Source organism: Pseudophryne corroboree, chromosome 1 (genome assembly GCF_028390025.1).
Source record: "Pseudophryne corroboree isolate aPseCor3 chromosome 1, aPseCor3.hap2, whole genome shotgun sequence".
NCBI classification, from domain to species: domain Eukaryota; kingdom Metazoa; phylum Chordata; class Amphibia; order Anura; family Myobatrachidae; genus Pseudophryne; species Pseudophryne corroboree.
Genome location: NC_086444.1, coordinates 298,597,078 through 298,621,091, shown reverse-complemented (window position 1 = coordinate 298,621,091; position 24,014 = coordinate 298,597,078). Strand labels below are relative to the sequence as shown.

General features: G+C 48.4%; 1 protein-coding gene across 10 annotated transcripts in view; it reads left to right on the top strand.

The window, feature by feature from the left end:
* ATXN2 (ataxin 2) overlaps positions 1–24,014 on the top strand; it is a 381,295-nt gene that overhangs the window by 317,449 nt on the left and 39,832 nt on the right. For 8 of the 10 annotated variants that reach the window (XM_063964383.1, XM_063964388.1, XM_063964386.1 and 5 more), the window contains 2 exons: positions 9,858–9,924; positions 10,688–10,872. In XM_063964383.1, coding sequence (XP_063820453.1) covers positions 9,858–9,924; positions 10,688–10,872 — 252 coding nt within the window. The remainder of the gene's footprint in view (positions 1–9,857; positions 9,925–10,687; positions 10,873–24,014) is intronic. The other 2 variants (XM_063964387.1, XM_063964382.1) reach the window with 1 other exon arrangement.

Sequence of the window (24,014 nt, the reverse complement as noted above, 5' to 3'; positions counted from 1 at the left end):
CAAAGGTACTGAGAATAATAAGATGGCGAGTAGTAAGAACGATACTCGTGGTTCCGGATTGGCCAAGAAGGGCTTGGTACCCGGAACTTCAGGAAATGATATCAGAGGACCCATGGCCTCTGCCGCTCAGACAGGACCTGCTTCAGCAGGGGCCCTGTCTGTTCCAAGACTTACCGCGGCTGCGTTTGATGGCATGGCGATTGAGCGCCGGATCCTGAAGGAAAAGGGTATTCCGGAAGAAGTCATTCCTGCGCTTATTAAAGCCAGGAAAGATGTTACGGCAAAGCATTATCACCGCATGTGGCGGGAATATGTTGCATGGTGCGAGGCCAAAAAGGCCCCAACAGAGGAATTTCCACTAGGTCGATTTCTACATTTCCTGCAAGCAGGAGTAAATATGGGTCTAAGTCTAGGCTCCATTACAGTACAGATCTCGGCTCTGTCGATTTTCTTTCAAAAAAGAATTAGCTTCAGTACCTGAAGTTCAGGCATTGTGAAAGGAGTGCTGCATATTCAGCCCCCGTTTGTGCCCCCTGTGGCACCTTGGGATCTCAACGTGGTGTTGAGTTTTCTTAAAATCACATTGGTTTGAGCCACTAAAAACCGTGGATCTAAAATATCTCACGTGGAAAGTGGTCATGTTATTGGCCTTGGCTTCAGCCAGGCGAGTGTCAGAATTGGCGGCTTTATCATGTAAAAGCCCTTATCTGATTTTCCATATGGATAGGGCAGAATTGAGGACTCGTCCCCAATTTCTTCCTAAGGTGGTGTCAGCGTTTCACCTGAACCAGCCTATTGTGGTGCCGGCGGCTACTAGTGAATTGGAGGACTCCAAGTTGCTAGACGTTGTCAGGGCCCTGAAAATATATGTTTCCAGGACGGCTGGAGTCAGAAACTCTGACTCGCTGTTTATCCTGTATGCACCCAACAAGCTGGGTGCTCCTGCTTCTAAGCAGTCTATTGCTCGCTGGATTTGTAGTACAATTCAGCTTGCACATTCTGTGGCAGGCATACCACAGCCAAAATCTGTAAATGCCCATTCCACAAGGAAGGTGGGCTCATCTTGGGCGGCTGCCCGAGGGGTCTCGGCTTTACAACTTTGCCGAGCAGCTACTTGGTCAGGGGCAAACACGTTTGCAAAATTCTACAAATTTGATACCCTGGCTGAGGAGGACCTGGAGTTCTCTCATTCGGTGCTACAGAGTCATCCGCACTCTCCCGACCGTTTGGGAGCTTTGGTATAATCCCCATGGTCCTTTCGGAGTTCCCAGCATCCACTAGGACATTAGAGAAAATAAGAATTTACTCACCGGTAATTCTATTTCTCGTAGTCCGTAGTGGATGCTGGGCGCCCATCCCAAGTGCGGATTGTCTGCAATACTTGTACATAGTTACTGTTAACTAAAGGGTTATTGTTGAGCCATCTGTTGAGAGGCTCAGTTGTTTTCATACTGTCAAACTGGATATAGTATCACGAGTTGTACGGTGTGATTGGTGTGGCTGGTAAGAGTCTTACCCGGGATTCTAGGGATTCTAAATCCTTCCTTATTATGTCTGCTCGTCCGGGCACAGTGTCCTAACTGAGGCTTGGAGGAGGGTCATGGTGGGAGGAGCCAGTGCACACCAGGTAGTCATAAATCTTTCTAGAGTGCCCAGCCTCCTTCGGAGCCCGCTATTCCCCATGGTCCTTTCGGAGTTCCCAGCATCCACTACGGACTACGAGAAATAGAATTACCGGTGAGTAAATTCTTATTATCTGGTAAGTACCAAAAATCATATTTTTCCTTTTGGCCATTGCCTCAGCCAGACGGATTTCGGAGTTGGCGGCTCTGCCTTGCAGACCGCCTTTGTTGCTCTTTAATTATGACCGTGTGGTTTTGCGTACAAAACCTTCTTTCCTTCCGAAGGTCGTATCTGCTTTCCACCTTAATCAGGACATTGTCCTCCCAGCGTTTACTCCGGCTTCCTCTGGGGAGGAAAGCCATTTGGCCTTATTGGATGTGGTTAGGGCAGAGGTTCCCAAACTGTGTGCCGTGGCTCCCAGGGGTGCCTCGGGACACTTGCAGGGGTGCCCTAGGTTGGTGGTCCAGGACCAATTCATATTATTCATGGTCAATATAATAGGCAAAAACAGTGCTGGTGGCTGCCAGTCATAAAATATATGGCCAAACAGAAGCAAATCTTGTCCCTCACCACACAACTGACCCTCAGGATGACATATAAACGCGATCTACTTAATGTAATATTGCTATCTAAATTTCTCAATAAGACATTTTTGGCCTAGGGGTGCCGTGAAAAAAATTCTGATATTCTAGGGCGCCGTGATTCAAAAAAAGTTTGGAAACCACTGGGTTATGGCCTTACGCATTTACTTGTCTTGTACTGAATCTATTCGTCGTACGGATACGTTTTTGGTGCTGGTTGACGCACCCAAACGAGGTTGCCCGGCTTCTAGGAACTTGGTGGCTCGTTGGGTGACTTCGGCCATTCGACAGACATACGTTTCTTCTAACGTTGCTGTGCCTGATCCAATACGAGCTAATTCGACTAGAGCTGTTAGAGCCTCTTGGGCTGTTCGCAGGGCTGTCTCTGTCGAGCAGCTGTGTAGAGCTGCGACCTGGTCGTCCATGCATACCTTCACAAAGTTCTACGGTTTTCATACGTTTGGTTCAAAGACTGCCTCTGTTGGGCGTCAAATTTTACAGACTGCTATGCCGTCTACGTCTTCCTCCTCTCATTAGCTTGCTTTGGGAAATCCCAAAAGTAACTGCGCAGCGTCCCCCAGATGGATGAAAGATAAATAGGAATTTTTGTTTACTTACTGTAAAATCTTTCTCTGATTCCATCTGGGGGATGCTGCGATCCCTCCCGTATATTTGTCTGGTTTAGTGGTTATATTCTGTTCTGTCTCTATTGGCTTGGCTAAATGTTAACTGAGCTACTGGCTAGTCAGGCTGGAGATGGGAGGAGTTAGTTTTTTTTCTCTGACGTCCTAGTGGATGCTGGGGACTCCGTAAGGACCATGGGGAATAGACTGCTCCGCAGGAGACTGGGCACATCTAAAGAAAGATTTAGGTCTATCTGGTGTGCACTGGCTCCTCCCCCTATGACCCTCCTCCAAGCCTCAGTTAGATTTCTGTGCCCGGCTGAGCTGGATGCACACTAGGGGCTCTCCTGAGCTCCTAGGAAGAAAGTGTTTGTTAGGTTTTTTATTTTCAGTGAGACCTGCAACAGGCTCACTGCATCGAGGGACTAAGGGGAGAAGAAGCGAACCTACCTAAGTGGTGGTAGCTTGGGCTTCTTAGGCTACTGGACACCATTAGCTCCAGAGGGATCGAACAAAGGACCCGACCTCGTCGTCCGTTCCCGGAGCCGCGCCGCCGTCCCCCTTACAGAGCCAGAAGCAAGAAGGTGGTCCGGAAAATCGGCGGCTGAAGACTTCTGTCTTCTCCAAGGTAGCGCACAGCACTGCAGCTGTGCGCCATTGCTCCTCATGCACACCACACACTTCGGTCACTGATGGGTGCAGGGCGCTGGGGGGGGGGCGCCCTGAGCAGCAATACTGACACCTTGGCTGGCAAACTGGCACCATATATAGCCCCAGAGGCTATATAGGTGCTTTTTAACCCCTGCCAGAATCCATAAAAATGCGGGAGAAAGTCCGCGAAAAAGGGGCGGAGCTATCTCCTTTCAGCACACTGGCGCCATTTTTCCCTCACAGCTCCGTTGGAGGGAAGTTCCCTGGCTCTCCCCTGCAGTCAATACTACAGAAAGGGTTAAAAAGAGAGGGGGGGGCACAATTTAGGCGCAGTATACAATATATATAGGCAGCTATAAGGGAAAACACTCTTATATGTGATATCCCTGTGATATATAGCGCCCTGGTGTGTGCTGGCATACTCTCCCTCTGTCTCCCCAAAGGGCTTTGTGGGGTCCTGTCCTCTGTCAGAGCATTCCCTGTGTGTGTGCTGTGTGTCGGTATGGCTGTGTCGACATGTATGAGGAGGATAATGATGTGGAGGCGGAGCGAATGCCTGTAAATGTGATGTCACCCCCTGCGGGATCGAGACCGGTGTGGTTGGACTTATGGAAGGATTACGTAAAAGTGTCAACTCCTTACACAAAAGGTCGACGACACAGAACAGCCGGCTACTCAGCTTGTGCCTTTTCCAGCGTCTCAAATGTCATGGGGGGCTCTAAAAACGCCCGCTACCTCAGATGGCAGAAACAGATGTCGACACGGATACCGACTCCAGTGTCGACGACGACGAGACTAGTGTACCCTCCAAATAGGTCCACCCGTTACATGATTGAGGCAATGAAAAATGTATTACACATTTATGATAATACCCCAGGTACCACATAAAAGGGTATTATGTTTGGTGAGAGAAAACTACCAGTAGTTTTTCCGGCATCTGAGAAAATAAAATGAGGTGTGTGAGGAAGCGTGGTCTTCCCCCGGTAAGAAATTGATAATTTCTAAACGGTAATTGGCAGCGTACCCTTTCCCGCCAGAGGATAGGTCACGTTGGGAAACACCCCATAGGGTAGATACAGCGCTTACACGCTTATCAGAAAAGGTGGCACTACCGTCTCCGGATACGGCCGCCCTGAAGGAACCTGCTGATAAAAAGCAGGGGGTTACCCTGAAAGATATAGTCACACACTCGGGCATTATATTGCGACCAGCCATTGCTTCGGCATGGATGTGCAGTGCTCCCGCTGCGTGGTCAGATTCCCTGTCGGAAAATTACTATGGATAGGGACAATATTTTGCTGACAATAGAGCATATAAAAGACGTGGTCTTATACATGCGTGATGCACAGAGGGATATTTGCCGGCTGGCATCAAAAATAAGCGCTAGGTCCATTGCCGCCAGACGGGGGTTATGGACTCGGCAATGGTCAGGCGATGCCGACTCGAATCGGCACATGGAAGTTTTGCCCTATAAGGGGGTAAAACTGTTTGGGGATGGTCTTTCAGACCTCGTTTCCACAGCTACTGCTGGGAAATCGACTTTTTTGCCACAGGCTACCCCACAACAAAAGAAAGCACCGTATCATCAAGTACAGTCCTTTCGGCCCCAGAAAAGCAAGAGGGCTAGAGGCTCATCCTTTCTGCCGAGAGGCAAAGGTAGAGGAAAAAGCTGCAGCACACAGCTAGTTCCCAAGAGCAGAAGTCCTCCCTGCGTCCGGTAAGTCCACAGCATGACGCTGGGGCTGCTCAGGCGGACCCGGGTACGGTGGGGGCCCGTCTCAGAAATTTCAGCGCCCAGTGTGCTCTCTCACATGGATCCCTGGGTCCTTCAAGTAGTATCTCAGGGGTACAGGCTGGAGTTCGAGACGTTCTTCCCCCCGCCGTTTCCTAAAATCTGCCTTACCGGCACCTCCCTCTGCCAGGGAGGCGGTGTTGGTGGCTATTCAACACTATAATCACAAGTGATTGTCAAGGTGCCCCTCCTTCAGCAAGGAAGGGGTTACTATTCCACAATGGTTGTGGTACCGAAACAGAACGGTTCGGTGAGACCCATCTTAAAATTAAAATACTTGAACTTTTATATCAGAAGATTCAAGTTCAAGATGGAATCGCTCAGGGCGGTTTTTACGAGCCTGGACGAGGGGGATTACAGGGTCTCCCTGGACATCAAGGATGCGTACCTGCATGTCCCCATTTACCCTCCTCACCAGGAGTACCTCAGATGTGTGGTACAGGACTGTCACTATCAGTTCCAGACGCTGCAGTTGGAGTTGTCCACGGCACCGAAGGTCTTTACCAAGGTAATGGCCGAAATGATGATACTCCTTCGCAAGAAGGAAGTTTTTATTATCCCGTACTTGGACGATCTCCTGATAAAGGCGAGGTCCAAAGAACAGTTGGTAGTGAGGGTAGCACTCTCTTGGGAAGTGCTACAACAGCACGACTGGATTATCAATATTCCAAAGTCACAGCTGGTCCCGACGACACGTCTTCTGTTCCTGGGAATTATTCTGGACACAGACCAGAAAAGAGTGTTTCTTCCAGTGGAAGCACACGAGTCCTGAAAAAAAAATGGTAGCTTCGTACGAAGCATAATTCCATTCGGAAGGTTCCACGTAAGGACGTTCCAGTGGAACCTGTGAGACAAATTGTCCGGGTCCCATCTACAGATACAACAGCGGATAACCCAGTCGGCAAGAAACAGGTTGTCACTGCTGTGGTGGCTGCAGAGGGCTCATCTACTAGAGGGCCGCAGATTCGGAATACAGGACTGGGTCCTGGTGACCACGGACGCCAGCCTTCGGGGCTGGGGTGCAGTCCCACAGGGAAGAAATTTCCAAGGAGATTTTGCTTCACATAAATATTCTGGAGCTAAGGGCCATTTACAATGCCCTATGCCAAGCAAGGCCCCTGCTTCAGAACCAGCCGGTACTGATCCAATCAGACAATATCACGGCGGTCGCCCATGTAAACAGACAGGGCGGCACAAGAAGCAGGATGGCGATGGCAGAAGCCACAAGGATTCTCCGATGGGCGACCTACACCCGGGAGAACGGGGACTTCTTCCAGAAGTTTTCCAAATGCGGGTAAACCGTTGGGAATGACCACGGGTGGACATGATGGCATCCCGCCTCAACAAAAAGTTGAAAAGATATTGCGCCAGGTCAAGGGACCCTCAGGCGATCGCTGTGGACGCTCTATTGACACCGTGGGTGTACCAGTCGGTTTATGTGTTTCCTCCTCTACCTCTCATACCCAGGGTACTGAGAATAATAAGAATGCGAGGAGTGAAAACCATACTCGTGGTTCCGGATTGGCCAAGAAGAGCTTGGTACCCGGAACTTCAAGAGATGCTGGCAGAGGACCCTTGGCCTCTGCCGCTCAGACAAGACCTGCTGCAGCAGGGACCCTGTCTGTTCCAAGACTTACCGCGGCTGCGTTTGATGGCATGGCGGTTGAACACCGGATCCTAAAGGAAAAGGGTATTCCGGAGGAAATCATCCCTACCCTGATCAAAGCCAGGAAGGATGTCACCGCAAGACATTATTACCGCATTTGGCGGAAATATGTTGCTTAGTGTGAGGCCATGAAGGCCCCGAAGGAGGAATTTCAACTGGGGTGACGTTGGGCCTCAAATTGGGGTCCATCAAGGTCCAGATTTCGGCTCTGTCGATTTTCTTCCAGAAAGAACTGGCTTCACTGCCGGAAGTTCAGACTTTTGTCAAAGGAGTTCTGCATAGTCAGCCTCCTTTTGTGCCCCCAGAGGCACCTTGGGATCTCAATGTGGTTTTGGCATTCCTGAAATCACATTGGTTCGAACCACTTAAGACTGTGGAATTGAAATATCTCACGTGGAAAGTGGTCGTACTGTTGGCCCTGGCTTCGGCCAGGCGGGTTTCAGAATTGGCGGCTTTGTCTTGAAAAAGCCCTTATCTGATTTTCCAGATGGATAGGGCAGAATTGAGGACTCGTCCTCAGTTTCTCCCGAAGGTGGTCTCAGCTTTTCACTTGAACCAACCTATTGTGGTGCCTGCGGCTACTAGGGACTTGGAGGATTCCAAGTTGCTGGACGTAGTCAGGGCCCTGAAAATTTATGTTTCCAGGACGGCTGGAGTCAGAAAAACTGACTCGCTGTTTATCCTGTATGCACCCAACAAGCTGGGTGCTCCTGCTTCTAAGCAGTCTATTGCGCGCTGGATTTGTAGCACTATTCAGCTGGCGCATTCTGCGGTAGGATTACCGCAGCCTAAATCAATAAAAGCCCATTCCACAAGGAAGGTGGGCTCATCTTGGGCGGCTGCCCGAGGGGTCTCGGCTTTACAACTTTGCCGAGCAGCTACTTGGTCAGGGGCAAACACGTTTGCTAAATTCTACAAATTGGATTCCCTGGCTGAGGAGGACCTGGAGTTCTCTCATTCGGTGCTGCAGAGTCATCCGCACTCTCCCGCCCGTTTGGGAGCTTTGGTATAATCCCCATGGTCCTTACGGAGTCCCCAGCATCCACTAGGACGTCAGAGAAAATAAGATTTTACTCACCGGTAAATCTATTTCTCGTAGTCCGTAGTGGATGCTGGACGCCCATCCCAAGTGCGGATTGTCTGCAATACTTGTACATAGTTATTGTTACAAAAATCGGGTTTTGTTGTGAGCCATCTCTTCAGAGGCTCCAATTGTTATCATACTGTTAACCGGGGTTCCTATCACGTGTTATATGGTGTGATTGGTGTGGCTGGTATGAGTCTTACCCGGGATTCGAAAATCCTTCCTTATTGTGTCAGCTCTTCCGGGCACAGTTCCTAACTGAGGCTTGGAGGAGGGTCATAGGGGGAGGAGCCAGTGCACACCAGATAGACCTAAATCTTTCTTTAGATGTGCCCAGTCTCCTGCGGAGCCGTCTATTCCCCATGGTCCTTACAGAGTCCCCAGCATCCACTACGGACTACGAGAAATAGATTTACCGGTGAGTAAAATCTTATTTTTTTAATAGGTTCTGTGCCAAACTCCACTACCCACACACACTAACCCACAAGTAACGGCGCAGCGTCCCCCAGATGGAATCAGAGAGAGATTTTACGGTAAGTTAACAAAAATCCCTATTTTGGTATTTCATCGTGACCGAGCAGTTCTTAGAACTTGCCCTGGTTACCTAAGGTGGTGGTATCTTTTCACCTTAATCAAGAGATTGTGGTTCCGGCCTTCATCTCTTCAGAATTGTCCTCCAAAGAACGGTGTTTGGATGTGGTACGGGCTCTCCGTATATATGTGGAGAGGACTGCCTCTATCAGGAGGTCAGATACCCTCTTTGTACTGTTTGGTTTCCACAAATCTGGCTGGCCTGCGAATAAGCAAACCTTAGCCAGATGGATTAGAATGGCGATTTCACAAGCTCATGCGCATACTCGGTCTGATGGACCCTCTTGGGCGGCCCGTCGTGGTGCGTCCGCAGAGCAGTTGTGCAAGGCAGCTACGTGGTCCTCAGTGAACACATTTATGAGGTTCTATACCTGTGATACTTCCGCCTCACAGGATGCTTCCTTTGGACGCCGGGTTCTCATACCCGCTTAGGTGCGTCCCCTCCCTTGAGGAACTGCTTTAGGACATCTCCGATGTTTCCCTGTGGAACACAGTGTATTCCGCTGCAGAAAAGGAGATTTATGGTAGACTTGCATGGTTAAATCTTTCTGCAAGGTACACTGGGTTTCACAGGGCGCCCACCCTGACGCACTTAGCTTCTTTGGGTTTGTATGGCATTAGCTGCTAGTCCGTTCTATCGTGAGAACGTGGTTCTATGTGACTAACATCTGCTTTCTCCTTTACCTGCTTCTGCATTGGACTGGTTAACGAAACTGAGCTCACAGTTCCTGGAGGCGGGTTTATAGAGGAGGCCCCAGAATGCATTCTAGGAGAGTCTAAAGCTTGAGACAGGTGAATGTTTCCTGGGTGACACAATACTGTACTTGGGCTGAGCAACCACCTGGTACTTGGGTACATACAAATGTAGCCACGCTCATCATGGCTAGGCGCACCTGCGCAGAGTTGCTTATATAAACGCTCCTATACAAGCAAATGGTGCGCGTCTAAGGTGCGGGCCCCGGACGTGCATGTGGTCTCGCCTAATGAGCGTTCGCGCTGAGATGTAGCCACGATCAGCGTGGCTACATCTGTATGTTTCAACCAATGAATGTGTTTCTAGCAGTTGTTTTTATAGCTCCATATTACTGTAGATCTTTGGTTCCTTTTTAAATTAATTTTGTATCATGAACTGTACAATAAATGTGGATTTTTTTTCTCTAATTTGTTATGGTCACTGTCTTGTATAGTGCACATAATAGTGTGATTTGGTAGAAAGTTACTAATGTTTCACCTTTTTCTTTTTCAGCCATTGTATTCTATTCCAATGACAACAATGGCAGTCAATCAGCCCAAGACATACAGAGCAGGTAAAGGTGAGACTGGTACATGTACTGTACTATTTTAAATTATTAATGTTGCGCTTTATATGTGATGTGGTGATCACTATAAAGCAATTATCTATCAAGTTTATGGTGCTGCAATATACATCTCTAGCACGCAAAGTGGTTTGTAATATTGTTCAAGAAGATACTGCGCTGTAACAATTTTATACTTGACACATTTGCAACTTAACTTCCATTTCAGGACATCCCTCTAAATTTTATAATTATGCTCCGTTTTATCGGGGCGATCTTATATCTGGCAGATTGGCCAGAAAATTGAACAGTGTATGCCCATCATTAGTGAAGTCTATAGCGTGCTTTTTAGAAGGATGAAGCTTCATTTCTCCTATTAAACAGGGCAGTAACATTTGATGATTATACTGCTAGCTTCCTACAGACACTTGACCTCTGGGTCTCCTGTGATGCAGAAGAAAAGTTGATCTGCAGAGGATTTCTAGCTGGATTACCTTTCTAATTATATTGGAGCAAGTAAACCTGTTCCAGAAAACGTGAGAACATACCACCGCTTATGCGGGCACTGAGCCCCTTCCTGTTTTGTCTGGGGGATAGTGTTTTTCTTTAAGAACTTGATAATGTGCCCAAGTTCCTGCATTCTCCTTCGTATCCCATGATTTCAGCACCCCCAATGGACTGCGAGACTGTGGTTTGCTGTATTGTACGTGATGAAGGAAATAAGAATGACCTTCCTGCATAAAGCTGTGTAATTTTGTTCCTCTCTTGTTCTGTCTTGCAGTACCAAATATGCCCCAGCAGCGGCAGGACCAGCATCACCAGAACACAATGATGCACCCAGTGTCTGCAGCAGGACCTCCAATAGTAGCTACTTCACCTGCCTATTCTGCACAGTATGTTACTTATAACCCTCAGCAGTTTCCTAGCCAGCCTCTCATGCAGCATGTTCAGCACTATCAGTCGCAGGTAACATAGCTTTTCTTTTTTACGTTGCTTGATCTTGGGAAACAAGATGTTTATATGTGACACTTCCTTATAATCAGTCATAGTAACAGTTTCAAAGGTTGAAAGGACAATTTGTCCATCGAGTTCAACCTGCTATATCCTACACTGTAATATTAAGACAAATTTCACTGTGGTGAATGTATAGCCATTATGTCAATTCCTTTTTTTTCCTTTTTTTTGTTATTTTAATACTATAATGTATGATTTACCCACCATAACCCTGTATATCCTTATCCATTAGGAATTTATCTAGCCCATTCTTAAAAGTAATGATGAGTCCGCCGTTACTAATCTCTCAGGCAGGGAATTCCAAATATGTATTGTCCTTACTGTGAAGAAACCTTTCCATCTCTGTGCAAAATCTCCTCTCTAACCTAAGCGGGTGTCCATGTGTCCTTTGTGATATTACCAAAAACAATTCCCCCACTAGCTCTGTGTATTGACACCTTATATAGTTGTAAATGTTAATCATGTCCCCCTCTTATTCTCCTTTTTTCCAGTGTAAACATGCCTAGCCTAGCAAACCTTTCCTCGCATTCTAGCATCTCCATCGCCTTAATCGATTTAGTCGCCAATCTCTGAACCTTTTCTATTTCCAGGATATCCTTTTTGTAGTATGGTGCCCATAATTGTGCACAGTATTCGAGATGTGGCCTCACTAGTGATTTACATAATGGGAGTATAACACTCTCATCCCATGCATCAACTCCCCACTTTATACATGCCTTATACCTTGTTTGCCTTTTTTTTTTTTTTTTTGCTGCATTCCTACTTTGGGTACTACTGCTTAGTTTATCTATGTGAACACCATAATCTTTATTCAGTACAGAATCCCCTAGTTTTTCACCATTTAGTATGTAGGTAGTATTTTTGTTCTTGCTACCAAAGTGTATTACCTTACATTTGTCTATATGGTCTCCTCTTGTGAATACAGATGAGAAAAACTGGTTGAATTTTTCCGCCATGTCATTGTAGTCTTTGATTAGGACGCTCAACTTGCCTTTTAAAGGGCCTATACTCTTAGTCAATTTGCTGCTGTTGTATTTTTGGGGGTTGATTTACTTTCCTTTGCTGTTAGCTTTTCCGTTTCTATTTTAGACGCTCTGATTTCTTTTTTGCATGTTTTGTTACAATCCTTATAGTACTGGAATGACTCCGCCTTCCCGTCCGATTTATACTTTTTGAATACTTGCCTCTTTTTGGCCTTTAGTTCCTTAATCTATTTGTTTAAATCATTCTTTCTTATTCATTCTTTTTTTCTCTTTCTTTCTCTCTTTCTTTCTCTCTCTTTCTCTCTCTCTCTCTCTCTTTCTCTCTCTTTCTTTCTATCTCTCTTTCTCTCTCTCTCTTTCTTTCGTTCTTTCTCTGACGTCCTAGTGGATGCTGGGAACTCCGTAAGGACCATGGGGAATAGCGGCTCCGCAGGAGACAGGGCACATCTAAAGAAAGCTTTAGGATCACCTGGTGTTCACTGGCTCCTCCCCCTATGACCCTCCTCCAAGCCTCAGTTAGATTTCTGTGCCCGACGAGAAGGGTGCACACTAGGGGCTCTCCTGAGCTCTTTGTGAAAGTTTTAGTTTAGGTTTATTATTTTCAGTGAGACCTGCTGGCAACAGGCTCACTGCATCGAGGGACTAAGGGGAGAAGAAGCGAACTCACCTGCGTGCAGAGTGGATTGGGCTTCTTAGGCTACTGGACATTAGCTCCAGAGGGACGATCACAGGTTCAGCCTGGATGGGTCACCGGAGCCGCGCCGCCGGCCCCCTTACAGAGCCAGAAGAGCGAAGAGGTCCGGAAAAATCGGCGGCAGAAGACTTTCCTGTCTTCAGATAAAGGTAGGCGCACAGCACCGCAGCTGTGCGCCATTGCTCTCAGCACACTTCACACTCCGGTCACTGAGGGTGCAGGGCGCTGGGGGGGCAGCGCCCTGAGACGCAATAAATCGTTAGAAAACCTTTTATGGCTAAAATAAATGCATCACATATAACTCCTGGGCTATATGGATGCATTTAACCCCTGCCAAAACATACAAGAAAACGGATGATAAGGACGCCGAGAAAGGGGCGGAGCCTATCTCCTCAGCACACTGGCGCCATTTTCCCTCACAGCTCAGTTGGAGGGAAGCTCCCTGGCTCTCCCCTGCAGTCACTACACTACAGAAAGGGGTTAAAAAAGAGAGGGGGGCACAAATTAGGCGCAGTATAAACAATACAGCAGCTATAAAGAGAAAAACACTTATATAAGGTTATCCCTGTATATATATATAGCGCTCTGGTGTGTGCTGGCAAACTCTCCCTCTGTCTCCCCAAAGGGCTAGTGGGGTCCTGTCCTCTATCAGAGCATTCCCTGTGTGTGTGCTGTGTGTCGGTACGTTTGTGTCGACATGTATGAGGAGAAAAATGATGAGGAGACGGAGTAGAGTGTCTGTAATAGTGTTGTCACCCCCTGGGGGGTCGACACCTGAGTGGATGTACTGTGGAAATTGCGTGACAGTATCAGCTTTGTATAAAAGACAGTGGTTGACATGAGACAGCCGGCTACTCAGCTTGTGCATGTCCAGACGTCTCATATAGGGGCTCTAAAGCGCCCGTTACCTCAGATACAGACGCCGACACGGATACTGACTCCTGTGTCGACGGTGAAGAGACAACCGTGATTTCCAATAGGGCCACACATTGCATGATTGAGGCAATGGAAAAAGTTTACACTTTTCTGATAATATGAATACCACCAAAAAAAAGGGGTATTATGTTGGTGAGGAAAAACTTCCTGTAGTTTTCCTGAATCTGAGAAATAAAATGCGTGGGTTTCCCCCCGATAACAATTGATAATTTCTAAAAAGTTATTGGCAGTATACCTTTTCCCGCCAGAGGTTAGGGTGCGTTGGGAAACACCCCCTAGGGGGGGATAAGGCGCTCACACGCTTGTAAGAACAAGGGCTCTACCCTCTCTTGAGATGGCCGCCCTTAAGGATCCTGCTGATAGAAAGCAGGAGGGTATCCTAAAATGTATTTACACACATACTGGTGTTATACTGCGACCAGCAATCGCCTCAGCCTGGATGTGCAGTGCTGGGTTGGCGTGGTCGGATTCCCTGACTGGAAATATGATAGCCTAGATAAGGACAGTATATTATTGCCTATAGAGCAATTAAAAGATGCATTTCTATATATGCATGATGCACAGCGGAATATTTGCCGACTGGCATCAAGTATAAGTGCGTTGTCCAATTATACCAGTAAAGTGGTCAGGTGATGCGGATTCCAAACGGCATTTGGAAGTATTGCCTTAAAAGAGGGGATGTACCCCAGGTCGCCTCTCAAAATAAGACGCCGTATTATCAGGCGCAGGCCTGGTTGGCAAGCGGACAAAAGGGTTCCTCTTTTCTGCTCGTGACAGAGGGAGAGGAAAATGGCTGCAGAGATCAGCCAGTTCCAAGGAACAGAAACTCTTTTCCGCCTCTGCCAAGCCCTCAGTATGACGCTAGGGCTTTACAAGTTCAGGCACGGTGGGGTCCCGTTCTCAATGAATTTCAGTGCGCAGTGGGCTCACTCGCAAGTAGACCCCTGGATCCTTCAGGTAATATTTCAGGGGTACAAATTGGAATTCGAGACGTATCCCCCTCGCCGTTTCCAAAGGTCTGTTTTACCGACGTCTCCCGCTGACAGGGAGGCAGTTTTGGAAACCATTCACAAGCTGTATTCCCAGCAGGTGATAATCAACATACCCCTCCTGCAACAGGGAACGGGGTATTATTCCACACTATTGTGGTACCGAAGCCAGACGGCTCGGTGAGACCGATTTTAAAATCTAAAATCTTTGAACACTTGCATACAGAGGTTCAAATTCAAAATTGAGTCACTCAGAGCAGTGATTGCAAACCTGGAAGAAGGGGACTACATGATGTCTCGGGACATCAAGGATGCTTACCTTCATGTCAAAATTTACCCTTCTCACCAAGGGTATTTCAGGTTATGGTACAGAACTGTCACTATCCGTTCGGACGCTGCCGTAGGGATGGTCCACGGCACCCCGGGTCTTTACTGAAGTAATGACCGTAATGATGATATTCCTTCGAAGGAAGGGAATTTTAGTTATCCGTTACTTGGACGATTCCCTGATAAGGGTAAGATCCAGGGAACAGTTGGAGATCGGTGTAGCACTATATCAGGTAGTGTTGCGGCAGCACGATTGGATTCTCAATATTCCAAAATTGCAGCTGGTTCCGACGACTTGTCTTCTGTTCCTAGGGATGATCCTGGACACAGTCCAGAAAGAAGGTGTTTCTCCCGGAGGAGAAAGCCAGGGAGTTATCCGAGCTAGTCAGGAACCTCCTAAAACCGAACCAAGTCTCAGTGCATCAATGCACAAGGGTTCTGGGTAAAAATGGTGGCTTCCTACGAAGCAATCCCATTCGGCAGATTCCACGCAAGACTTTCCAGTGGAACCTACTGGACAAATGGTCCGGGTCGCATCTTCAGATGCTTCAGCGGATAACCCTGTCACCGGGGACAAGGGTATCCCTCCTGTGGTGGTTGCAGAGTGCTCATCTTCTAGAGGGCCGCAGATTCGGCATTCGGGACTGGGTCCTGGTGGCCACGGATGCCAGCCTGCGAGGCTGGGGAGCAGTCACACAGGGAAGGAATTTCCAGGGCTTATGGTCAAGCCTGGAGACATCTCTTCATATAAACATTCTGGAACTAAGGGCCATTTACAATGCCCTAAGTCAAGCGAAACCCCTGCTTCAGGGTCAGGCGGTATTGATCCAATCGGACAACATCACGTCAGTCGCCCACGTAAACAGACAGGGCGGCACGGGAAGCAGGGGGGCAATGGCAGAAGCTGCAAGGATTCTTCGCTGGGCGGAAAATCATGTGATAGCACTGTCAGCAGTGTTCATTCCGGGAGTGGACAACTGGGAAGCAGACTTCCTCAGCAGACACGACCTTCACCCGGGAGAGTGGGGACTTCACCCAGAAGTCTTCCACCTGATTGTAAACCGTTGGGAAAAACCAAAGGTGGACATAATGGCGTCCCGTCTAAACAAAAAACTAGACAGATATTGCGCCAGGTCAGGGGACCCTCAGGCAATAGCGGTGGACGCTCTGGTAACACCGTGGGTGTACCAGTCAGTATATGTGTTCCCTCCTCTGCCTCTCATACCAAAAGTACTGAGAATCATAAGAAGGAGAGGAGTAAGAACTATACTCGTGGTTCCGGATTGGCCAAGAAGGACTTGGTATCCGGAACTTCAAGAGATGCTCACGGACGAACCGTGGCCTCTACCTCTAAGAAAGGACCTGCTCCAGCAGGGGCCTTGTCTGTTCCAAGACTTACCGCGGCTGCGTTTGACGGCTTGGCGGTTGAACGCCGGATCCTGAAGGAAAAAGGCATTCCAGATGAAGTCATCCCTACCCTGGTCAAGGCCAGGAAGGACGTAACCGCAAAACATTATCACCGCATTTGGCGAAAATATGTTGCGTGGTGGGAGGCCAAGAAGGCCCCTACAGAGGAATTTCAACTGGGTCGTTTCCTCCATTTCCTGCAAACAGGACTGTCTATGGGCCTAAAATTAGGGTCCATTAAGGTTCAAATTTCGGCCCTGTCGATTTTCTTCCAAAAGGAACTGGCTTCAGTGCCTGAAGTTCAGACATTTGTAAAAGGGGTACTGCATATACAGCCTCCTTTTGTGCCTCCAGTGGCACCTTTGGATCTCAATGTTGTGTTGAGTTTCCTAAAGTCACATTGGTTTGAACCACTCACCACTGTGGACTTAAAATATCTCACATGGAAGGTGACGATGCTGTTAGCCCTGGCTTCAGCCAGGCGTGTGTCAGAATTGGCGGCTTTATCATATAAAAGCCCTTATTTAATATTTCATTCTGACAGGGCAGAATTGAGGACTTGTCCTCAATTTCTACCCAAGGTGGTTTCTGCATTTCACATGAAGCAACCTATTGTGGTACCTGCGGCTACTAAGGACTTGGAGGATTCCAAGTTGCTTGACGTGGTCAGGGCCCTGAAAATATATGTTTCCAGGACGGCTGGAGTCAGAAAATCTGACTCGCTGTTTATCCTGTATGCACCCAACAAACTGGGTGCTCCTGCTTCTAAGCAGACGATTGCTCGTTGGATTTGTAGTACAATTCAGCTTGCACATTCTGTGGCAGGCCTGCCACAGCCAAAAATCTTAAAATGCCCACTCCACAAGGAAGGTGGGCTCATCTTGGGCAGCTGCCCGAGGGGTCTCGGCTTTACAACTTTGCCGAGCAGTTACTTGGTCAGGAGCAAATACGTTTGTAAAATTCTACAAATTTGATACCCTGGCTGAGGAGGACCTGGAGTTCTCTCATTCGGTGCTGCAGAGTCATCGCACTCTCCCGCCCGTTTGGGAGCTTTGGTATAATCCCCATGGTCCTTACGGAGTTCCCAGCATCCACTAGGACGTCAGAGAAAATAAGAATTTACTTACCGATAATTCTATTTCTCGTAGTCCGTAGTGGATGCTGGGCGCCCATCCCAAGTGCGGATTGTCTGCAATACTGGTACATAATTATTGTTACCAAAAAATTCGGGTTATTGTTGTAGTGAGCCATCTTTTATAGAGGCTTCTCTATTATCATGCTGTTAACTGGGTTCAGATCACAAGTTGTACAGTGTGATTGGTGTGGCTGGTATGAGTCTTACCCGGGATTCAAAATCCTTCCTTATTGTGTACGCTCGTCCGGGCACAGTATCCTAACTGAGGCTTGGAGGAGGGTCATAGGGGGAGGAGCCAGTGCACACCAGGTGATCCTAAAGCTTTCTTTAGATGTGCCCTGTCTCCTGCGGAGCCGCTATTCCCCATGGTCCTTACGGAGTTCCCAGCATCCACTACGGACTACGAGAAATAGAATTATCGGTAAGTAAATTCTTATTTTCTCTAACGTCTTAGTGGATACTGGGGAATAGGATATTACCATGTGGTATAGATCGGGTCCACCGGAGCCTGGCACGTTAAGAAATCAATAGTGCGTGCTGGCTCCTCCCCTCTATGCCCCTCCTAGCAGACTCTGTTTAGAAAATGTGCCCAAGGAGTCTGGTGCATTCTATTGCTCTCCATAGTTTTCAACCAGTCTACCTGCGTTGTGGGACCTAAGTGGGGACCGAACCAACTTCCTAAGGGTTAATGGTTCGTAATCCCAGCTGACAGGCCACTGAGCTCCTGAGGCGCTGTTTCTCACATCCCCAGCTTTTGAGTCCACGCCGGCAGCATACCGCCACCCCTTAACAGATGCAGAAGTCAACACGGTACGGTGAGTGTTACATCGGGGACCCTGTTAGCGGATCCGCGGTGCAAATTGATGGCATGAAGGGACAGTATTCACCCGCCTCCGGGCTGTGGTGCCCACTGAGTACCCAGACTTGCAACATGGTAAACAGGGAGTGTTTACACTCGTTTTCACAATTTATGGCGAAAGCCAGTATAAATAATATACAGGGACCACACGCCATTATGGGGGCAGGGATTCCTGGAGAGCGGGACCAGAGTCTAAACGGCGCTATTTCCTACTGCTGCGCTGATACAGGCTGCACGCGGAGACTGCTCCTCCAAGACCCACTGAATCACCATTGTAACTGGTAGCATGGGGTTATAGTGAAGGGGGGAGCTCATAATCAGCAGTTCTACCGCTGTGTGGAAAGTTACACATAAAGGACACCCAGCGGGGCGCTGCTCAATCTGTGGTGTTGTGTGCTGGTTCCAATTCCTCTGTGTTACTCCATTCAGGGCAGTCTGGGTTAGTGTGCATATCCCACCAATACTGCACTGTGTTTTCATACTAATCTGTGTGTTTTCTGCTCAAGCATGTCTGCAAATAAGTCTGTGTACTTTATGCAAGGCTAGGTTTACACCTTCCTCACAGGGGTCCCTTATGTGTACCCAATGCTCAATTTTTTCATAAGTAGTAATATGCAAGATTGGAGTGGTTGGAATCATTTAAAACTATGGGGTCGATTCAATTAGCTCCCGACGCTATTCAATTCAGCTCCAGTTAAGTCGGCGATGGCCCGTTCTCGCCGACTTAACAGGTAGTTTTGTCGGGAGAATGGGCATTCTCCAACTTAACTACCCACGGCGATGCTGATTCCCGACAGAATCAGCCTCGCGCCGGCTGCACTTTTGTCAATTTTCTTCTCTCACCCCCCGGGGATGAGAGAAGAATTCCCGACAATTGCGGGTAACTAGCAACTGAATTGAATAGCGTCGGGAGCGAAATCCCGGGGCTATTCATAAGTTGCCGAATTGAATCGACCCCTATGATTTCCACTATTAATTCAGTTTGCTACGGTTAAGCAAGAAAGACAGACCCTGAAACTATTGACATGTTTATGGTAGTTGCTGCAGACCACAGACAGGCTCTACAGCCCCCCCTGTTGGTCTCTCATAAACGCTCTCTCCCATTATTATTAAAATCTGACTGACCTACCAGAGTTTGAGGAAGGAGAGGCTGAGGTGGATGAGGATAATTCCCTGTCCTCAGGTGTTGAGGCCCTCATTTATGCTATTAGAGAGGTGCTCAATATACCTGATAAGGAGGAAGAACAGATAGAGGAATTGTTTTTTAATGTGAAACCAAAGTCCTCTGCAACCTTCCCTGTTTCTAAGGAATTAGATTCCCCGGCTAAGGCAGCATGGATAAATCCTGACAAAAAAATATATTACCCCTAAACGGGTGTTAAATTCATTCCCTTTTCCTACAGAGGTTAGGAAAGTCTGGGAAACCCCACCGACAGTGGATTCTTCTGTGTCCAGGCTGTCACGTAAGATTGTTTCTCTAACGTCCTAAGTGGATGCTGGGGACTCCGTCAGGACCATGGGGAATAGCGGCTCCGCAGGAGACAGGGCACAAAGTAAAAGCTTTTGGACCTAGGTGGTGTGCACTGGCTCCTCCCCCTATGACCCTCCTCCAAGCCTCAGATCTTTGTGCCCGGCCGAGAAGGGTGCAATCTAGGTGGCTCTCCTGAGCTGCTTAGAAGTAAAAGTATACTTAGGTTTTTTTATTTTCAGTGAGTCCTGCTGGCAACAGGCTCACTGCAGCGTGGGACTAAGGGGAGAAGAAGCGAACTCACCTGCGTGCAGAGTGGATTGGGCTTCTTGGCTACTGGACATTAGCTCCAGAGGGACGATCACAGGCCCAGCCATGGATGGGTCCCGGAGCCGCGCCGCCGGCCCCCTTACAGATGCTGAAGCAAGAAGAGGTCCATAAATCGGCGGCAGAAGACTTTCCTGTCTTCATAAGGTAGCGCACAGCACTGCAGCTGTGCGCCATTGCTCTCAGCACACTTCGGTCACTGAGGGTGCAGGGCGCTGGGGGGGGGGCGCCCTGGGAAGCAATGAATTTACCTTATTTGGCAAAAAATACATCACATATAGCTCCTGGGCTATATGGATGTATTTAACCCCTGCCAGTTTTCCAGAAAAAAGCGGGAGAAGAGCCCGCCGTGAAGGGGGCGGGGCCTATCTCCTCAGCACACAGCGCCATTTTTCCCACACAGCTCCGCTGGTAGGAAGGCTCCCAGAATCTCCCCTGCATCCTGCACTACAGAAACAGGGTAAAAAAGAGAGGGGGGCATTTATTTGGCAAAATAACAGATATAAGCAGCTATAAGGGATAGACACTTATTGTAAGGTTGTCCCTATACATATATAGCGCTCTGGTGTGTGCTGGCAAACTCTCCCTCTGTCTCCCCAAGGGGCTAAGTGGGGTCCTGTCCTCTATCAGAGCATTCCCTGTGTGTGTGCTGGGTGTCGGTACGTGTGTGTCAACATGTATGAGGAGGAAAATGATGTGGAGGCGGAGCAATTGCCTATAATGGTGATGTCACCCCCTAGGGAGTCGACACCTGAATGGATGGCCGTAATTAAGGAATTACGTGACAGTGTCTGCACGTTACAGAAAACTGTTGACGACATGAGACAGCCGGCAGCTCAGTTAGTGCCTGTCCAGGCGTCTCAAACACCGTCAGGGGCTATAAAACGCCCGTTACCTCAGTGGGTCGACACGGACCCAGACACAGACACTGACTCCAGTGTCGACGGTGAAGAAACAAACGTATTTTCCAGTAGGGCCACACGTTACATGATCACGGCAATGAAGGAGGTTTTGCACATCTCTGATACTGCAAGTACCACGAAAAGGGGTATTAGGTGGGGTGTGAAAAAACTACCCGTAGTTTTTCCTGAATCAGATGAATTGAATGAAGCGTGGGTTACCCCCGACAAAAAACTGCTAATTTCTAAAAAATTATTGGCACTATATCCCTTCCCACCAGAGGTTAGGGCTCGTTGGGAAACACCCCCTAGGGTAGATAAGGCGCTCACACGCTTATCAAAACAAGTGGCGTTACCGTCTCCAGAAACGGCCGCCCTTAAGGAGCCAGCAGATAGGAGGCTGGAAAATATCCTTAAAAGTATATACACACATACTGGTGTTATACTGCGACCAGCAATCGCCTCAGCCTGGATGTGCAGTGCTGGGGTGGCGTGGTCGGACTCCCTGACTGAGAATATTGATACCCTGGATAGGGACAGTATTTTATTGACTATTGAGCAATTAAAAGATGCATTTTTATATATGCGAGATGCACAGAGAGATATTTGCACTCTGGCATCAAGAGTAAGTGCGCTGTCCATTTCTGCCAGAAGAGGGTTATGGACGCGACAGTGGTCAGGTGATGCGGATTCAAAACGGCACATGGAGGTATTGCCGTATAAAGGGGAGGAGTTATTTGGGGTCGGTCTATCAGACCTGGTAACCACGGCAACGGCTGGGAAATCCACATTTTCTCCTTCATCCACTAGGGGCCACTGGAGCGTAGTTACAATGGGGAAATAGTAGGCAGTAATTGGGAGCTGGCACTTTAAAATTCTCACACTGTGGCTAGCTCCTCCCCTACTATCTCCCCTCCAAGCCAGTCTTAGTTTAGTGCCCGAGGTAGCTGGTTCACTTGGGTTTAGCTGAAGAATTTTTTCTTTTTTCTTTATTATTTTATTTTTCTTTCACACACTCAGACTGGCAGCTCTGCCACTGCCAGTCTGCACCGCGGGAGCTGCCGGCGGGGTCCCATCGCAGCTGCGTGCGGCGCGGGATGGGCCCCGGCTGAGGGAGACACTGAGCTCTCCTGAGTTGGCCGGACACCGCTGCGTGCGGCGCGTGTCGGGGCCACTCCATCCAGCAGAAGATTCCGGCAGCATGGCAGCGGTGAGTATCAAAAATGGGGACACCGCTGCGTGCGGCGCGTGTCGGGGCCGCTGGGTCGAAACGCCTGACGGAAGGAAGCGGTGAGTACAATCTCCCCCCCTCCAGACTGATGTATGTTTTTACATTTTTCAGTTTCAGTGTTTTAATACATGGATGGACAGGCTCCCCTATACTCTCCAGTCAGACAGGCTGGAGTGCATAAAAGGCTTACTAATTTGAAATTGGCGCCATTATGTGGGGGGCGGAGCTTCAGCCCGCTCTGTAAGCGGGCTCAGCGCTCTTCACTCCCTGGCTGCAGCATACAGGCAGCCGGGTGATACATTTACATATATCATATATCTGTGTAATAATTAGCATAGCTCTCATGGCAGAGTGGTAACACCTATGGTTACGATGCCCACGAGCTAGGGTTCGATTCCAGCAAAGGACACACTCTCCCCGGCCGCAGCATACACACTTACAGGCAGCCGGATGATAGTGCGGTTTTAATTTGAAAGTGACCGGAGCAGGGGGGCGGAGCTAACTCCCGCTCCGTTCGGCGGGCTCAGGCTTTCCGCTCCCCGGCCGCAGCATACAGGCGGCCGGGGGATGCATGGGCGCTTTCCGCTTACTATACAGCGGATTTGAATTTGGCGCCGAAGCGGATGGGGCGGAGCTAACTCCAGCTCTGTACGGCGGGCTTTCTCCGCTCCCCAGCCGCTGCAGCATGACGAGACGCCGCTCCACAGTCCCCCGGGCCCCTGAAAGCTCCTTTCCTCTCCTGGCTGTGCAGGGAGGATTCTTTACATGTATAAGGTATGAGGGGGGTGAAGCTTATTCCCCCCGGTGGAGGCTCCCAGCTCTCATTGTCTCTAGGCAACACACCTGTCTCTGGAGTTTGTAGCTTTTCTGTGCAGTGTGCTGCAGAAATATTGTTACATCTTGCTTTGGCTACATTCCTCCTGCAGGGGAGTCCTCTGCCCCATTTCAGACATTTAGATCAGGGAATCTGCTCTATTACAGGAGCTGGGACTCAGCTCATTGATAATTAAAAATCTACTGTGCAGTATTTCTTTACCCTACAAATACACAGTATTTATCTACCCTATTAGGTGCACAGTAATTATCTACCCTATTAGGGGCATGGGTTCACTGTGGTGTGTGTATATAGATATATATAGATATGTTTGTATATATATATTTAAGTGTGTGGGTATGTATATAGATATATCCATACAATACCATATATAGGGGATAAAACAAACACTTCCGCAATGTTTTCTAGAAACAGAATACCCCACCTTGCCACATAACATTTTCACCCATCTTTTCTCACAGGCTGGTCACCATTTTGAAAAGCCAGCGGAACCTCCGAGAAACATCGGGTGCACCTTAATTAGCGGTACACTACATACAGGGCGGGGTGTTGCCTTCCCTTTATTATTCCTTGGTGTCACTAGTTACTAATGCTATTTGTAATTGGGGAATGTGTGTAAGGCATCAGACAAATAGCGCTGTGGCTCAGTACGCTAGTAGCGGGTATCTGAACAGGGGTTTGAATCCAAACAAAACTTTAAGGAGAGCTCCTATAGCCTAGGGCTAAGACTCCTGTCCCACAGCGCAGCGTTACTGGTTCAGGTCTCCGCTGCTCCAGAAAGTTTATTTGAATCGTGTCGGTCACTACATATTATAGTGCAGACCTTACATAGGGCTGTGTTTATTTAACCCACCTTTTCTCCTTTCGTTTGTCTCACCTGGGATAGTCAAAGAATTCCCTCTTAGGTGTGAAGTATGTGGTGGAGCCATCTGCTTAGCCCTCCACGCACCTGCAGGACACTCCTGTTTGAACAGCTCAGATTATACAGGTAATGTCACTGGTAA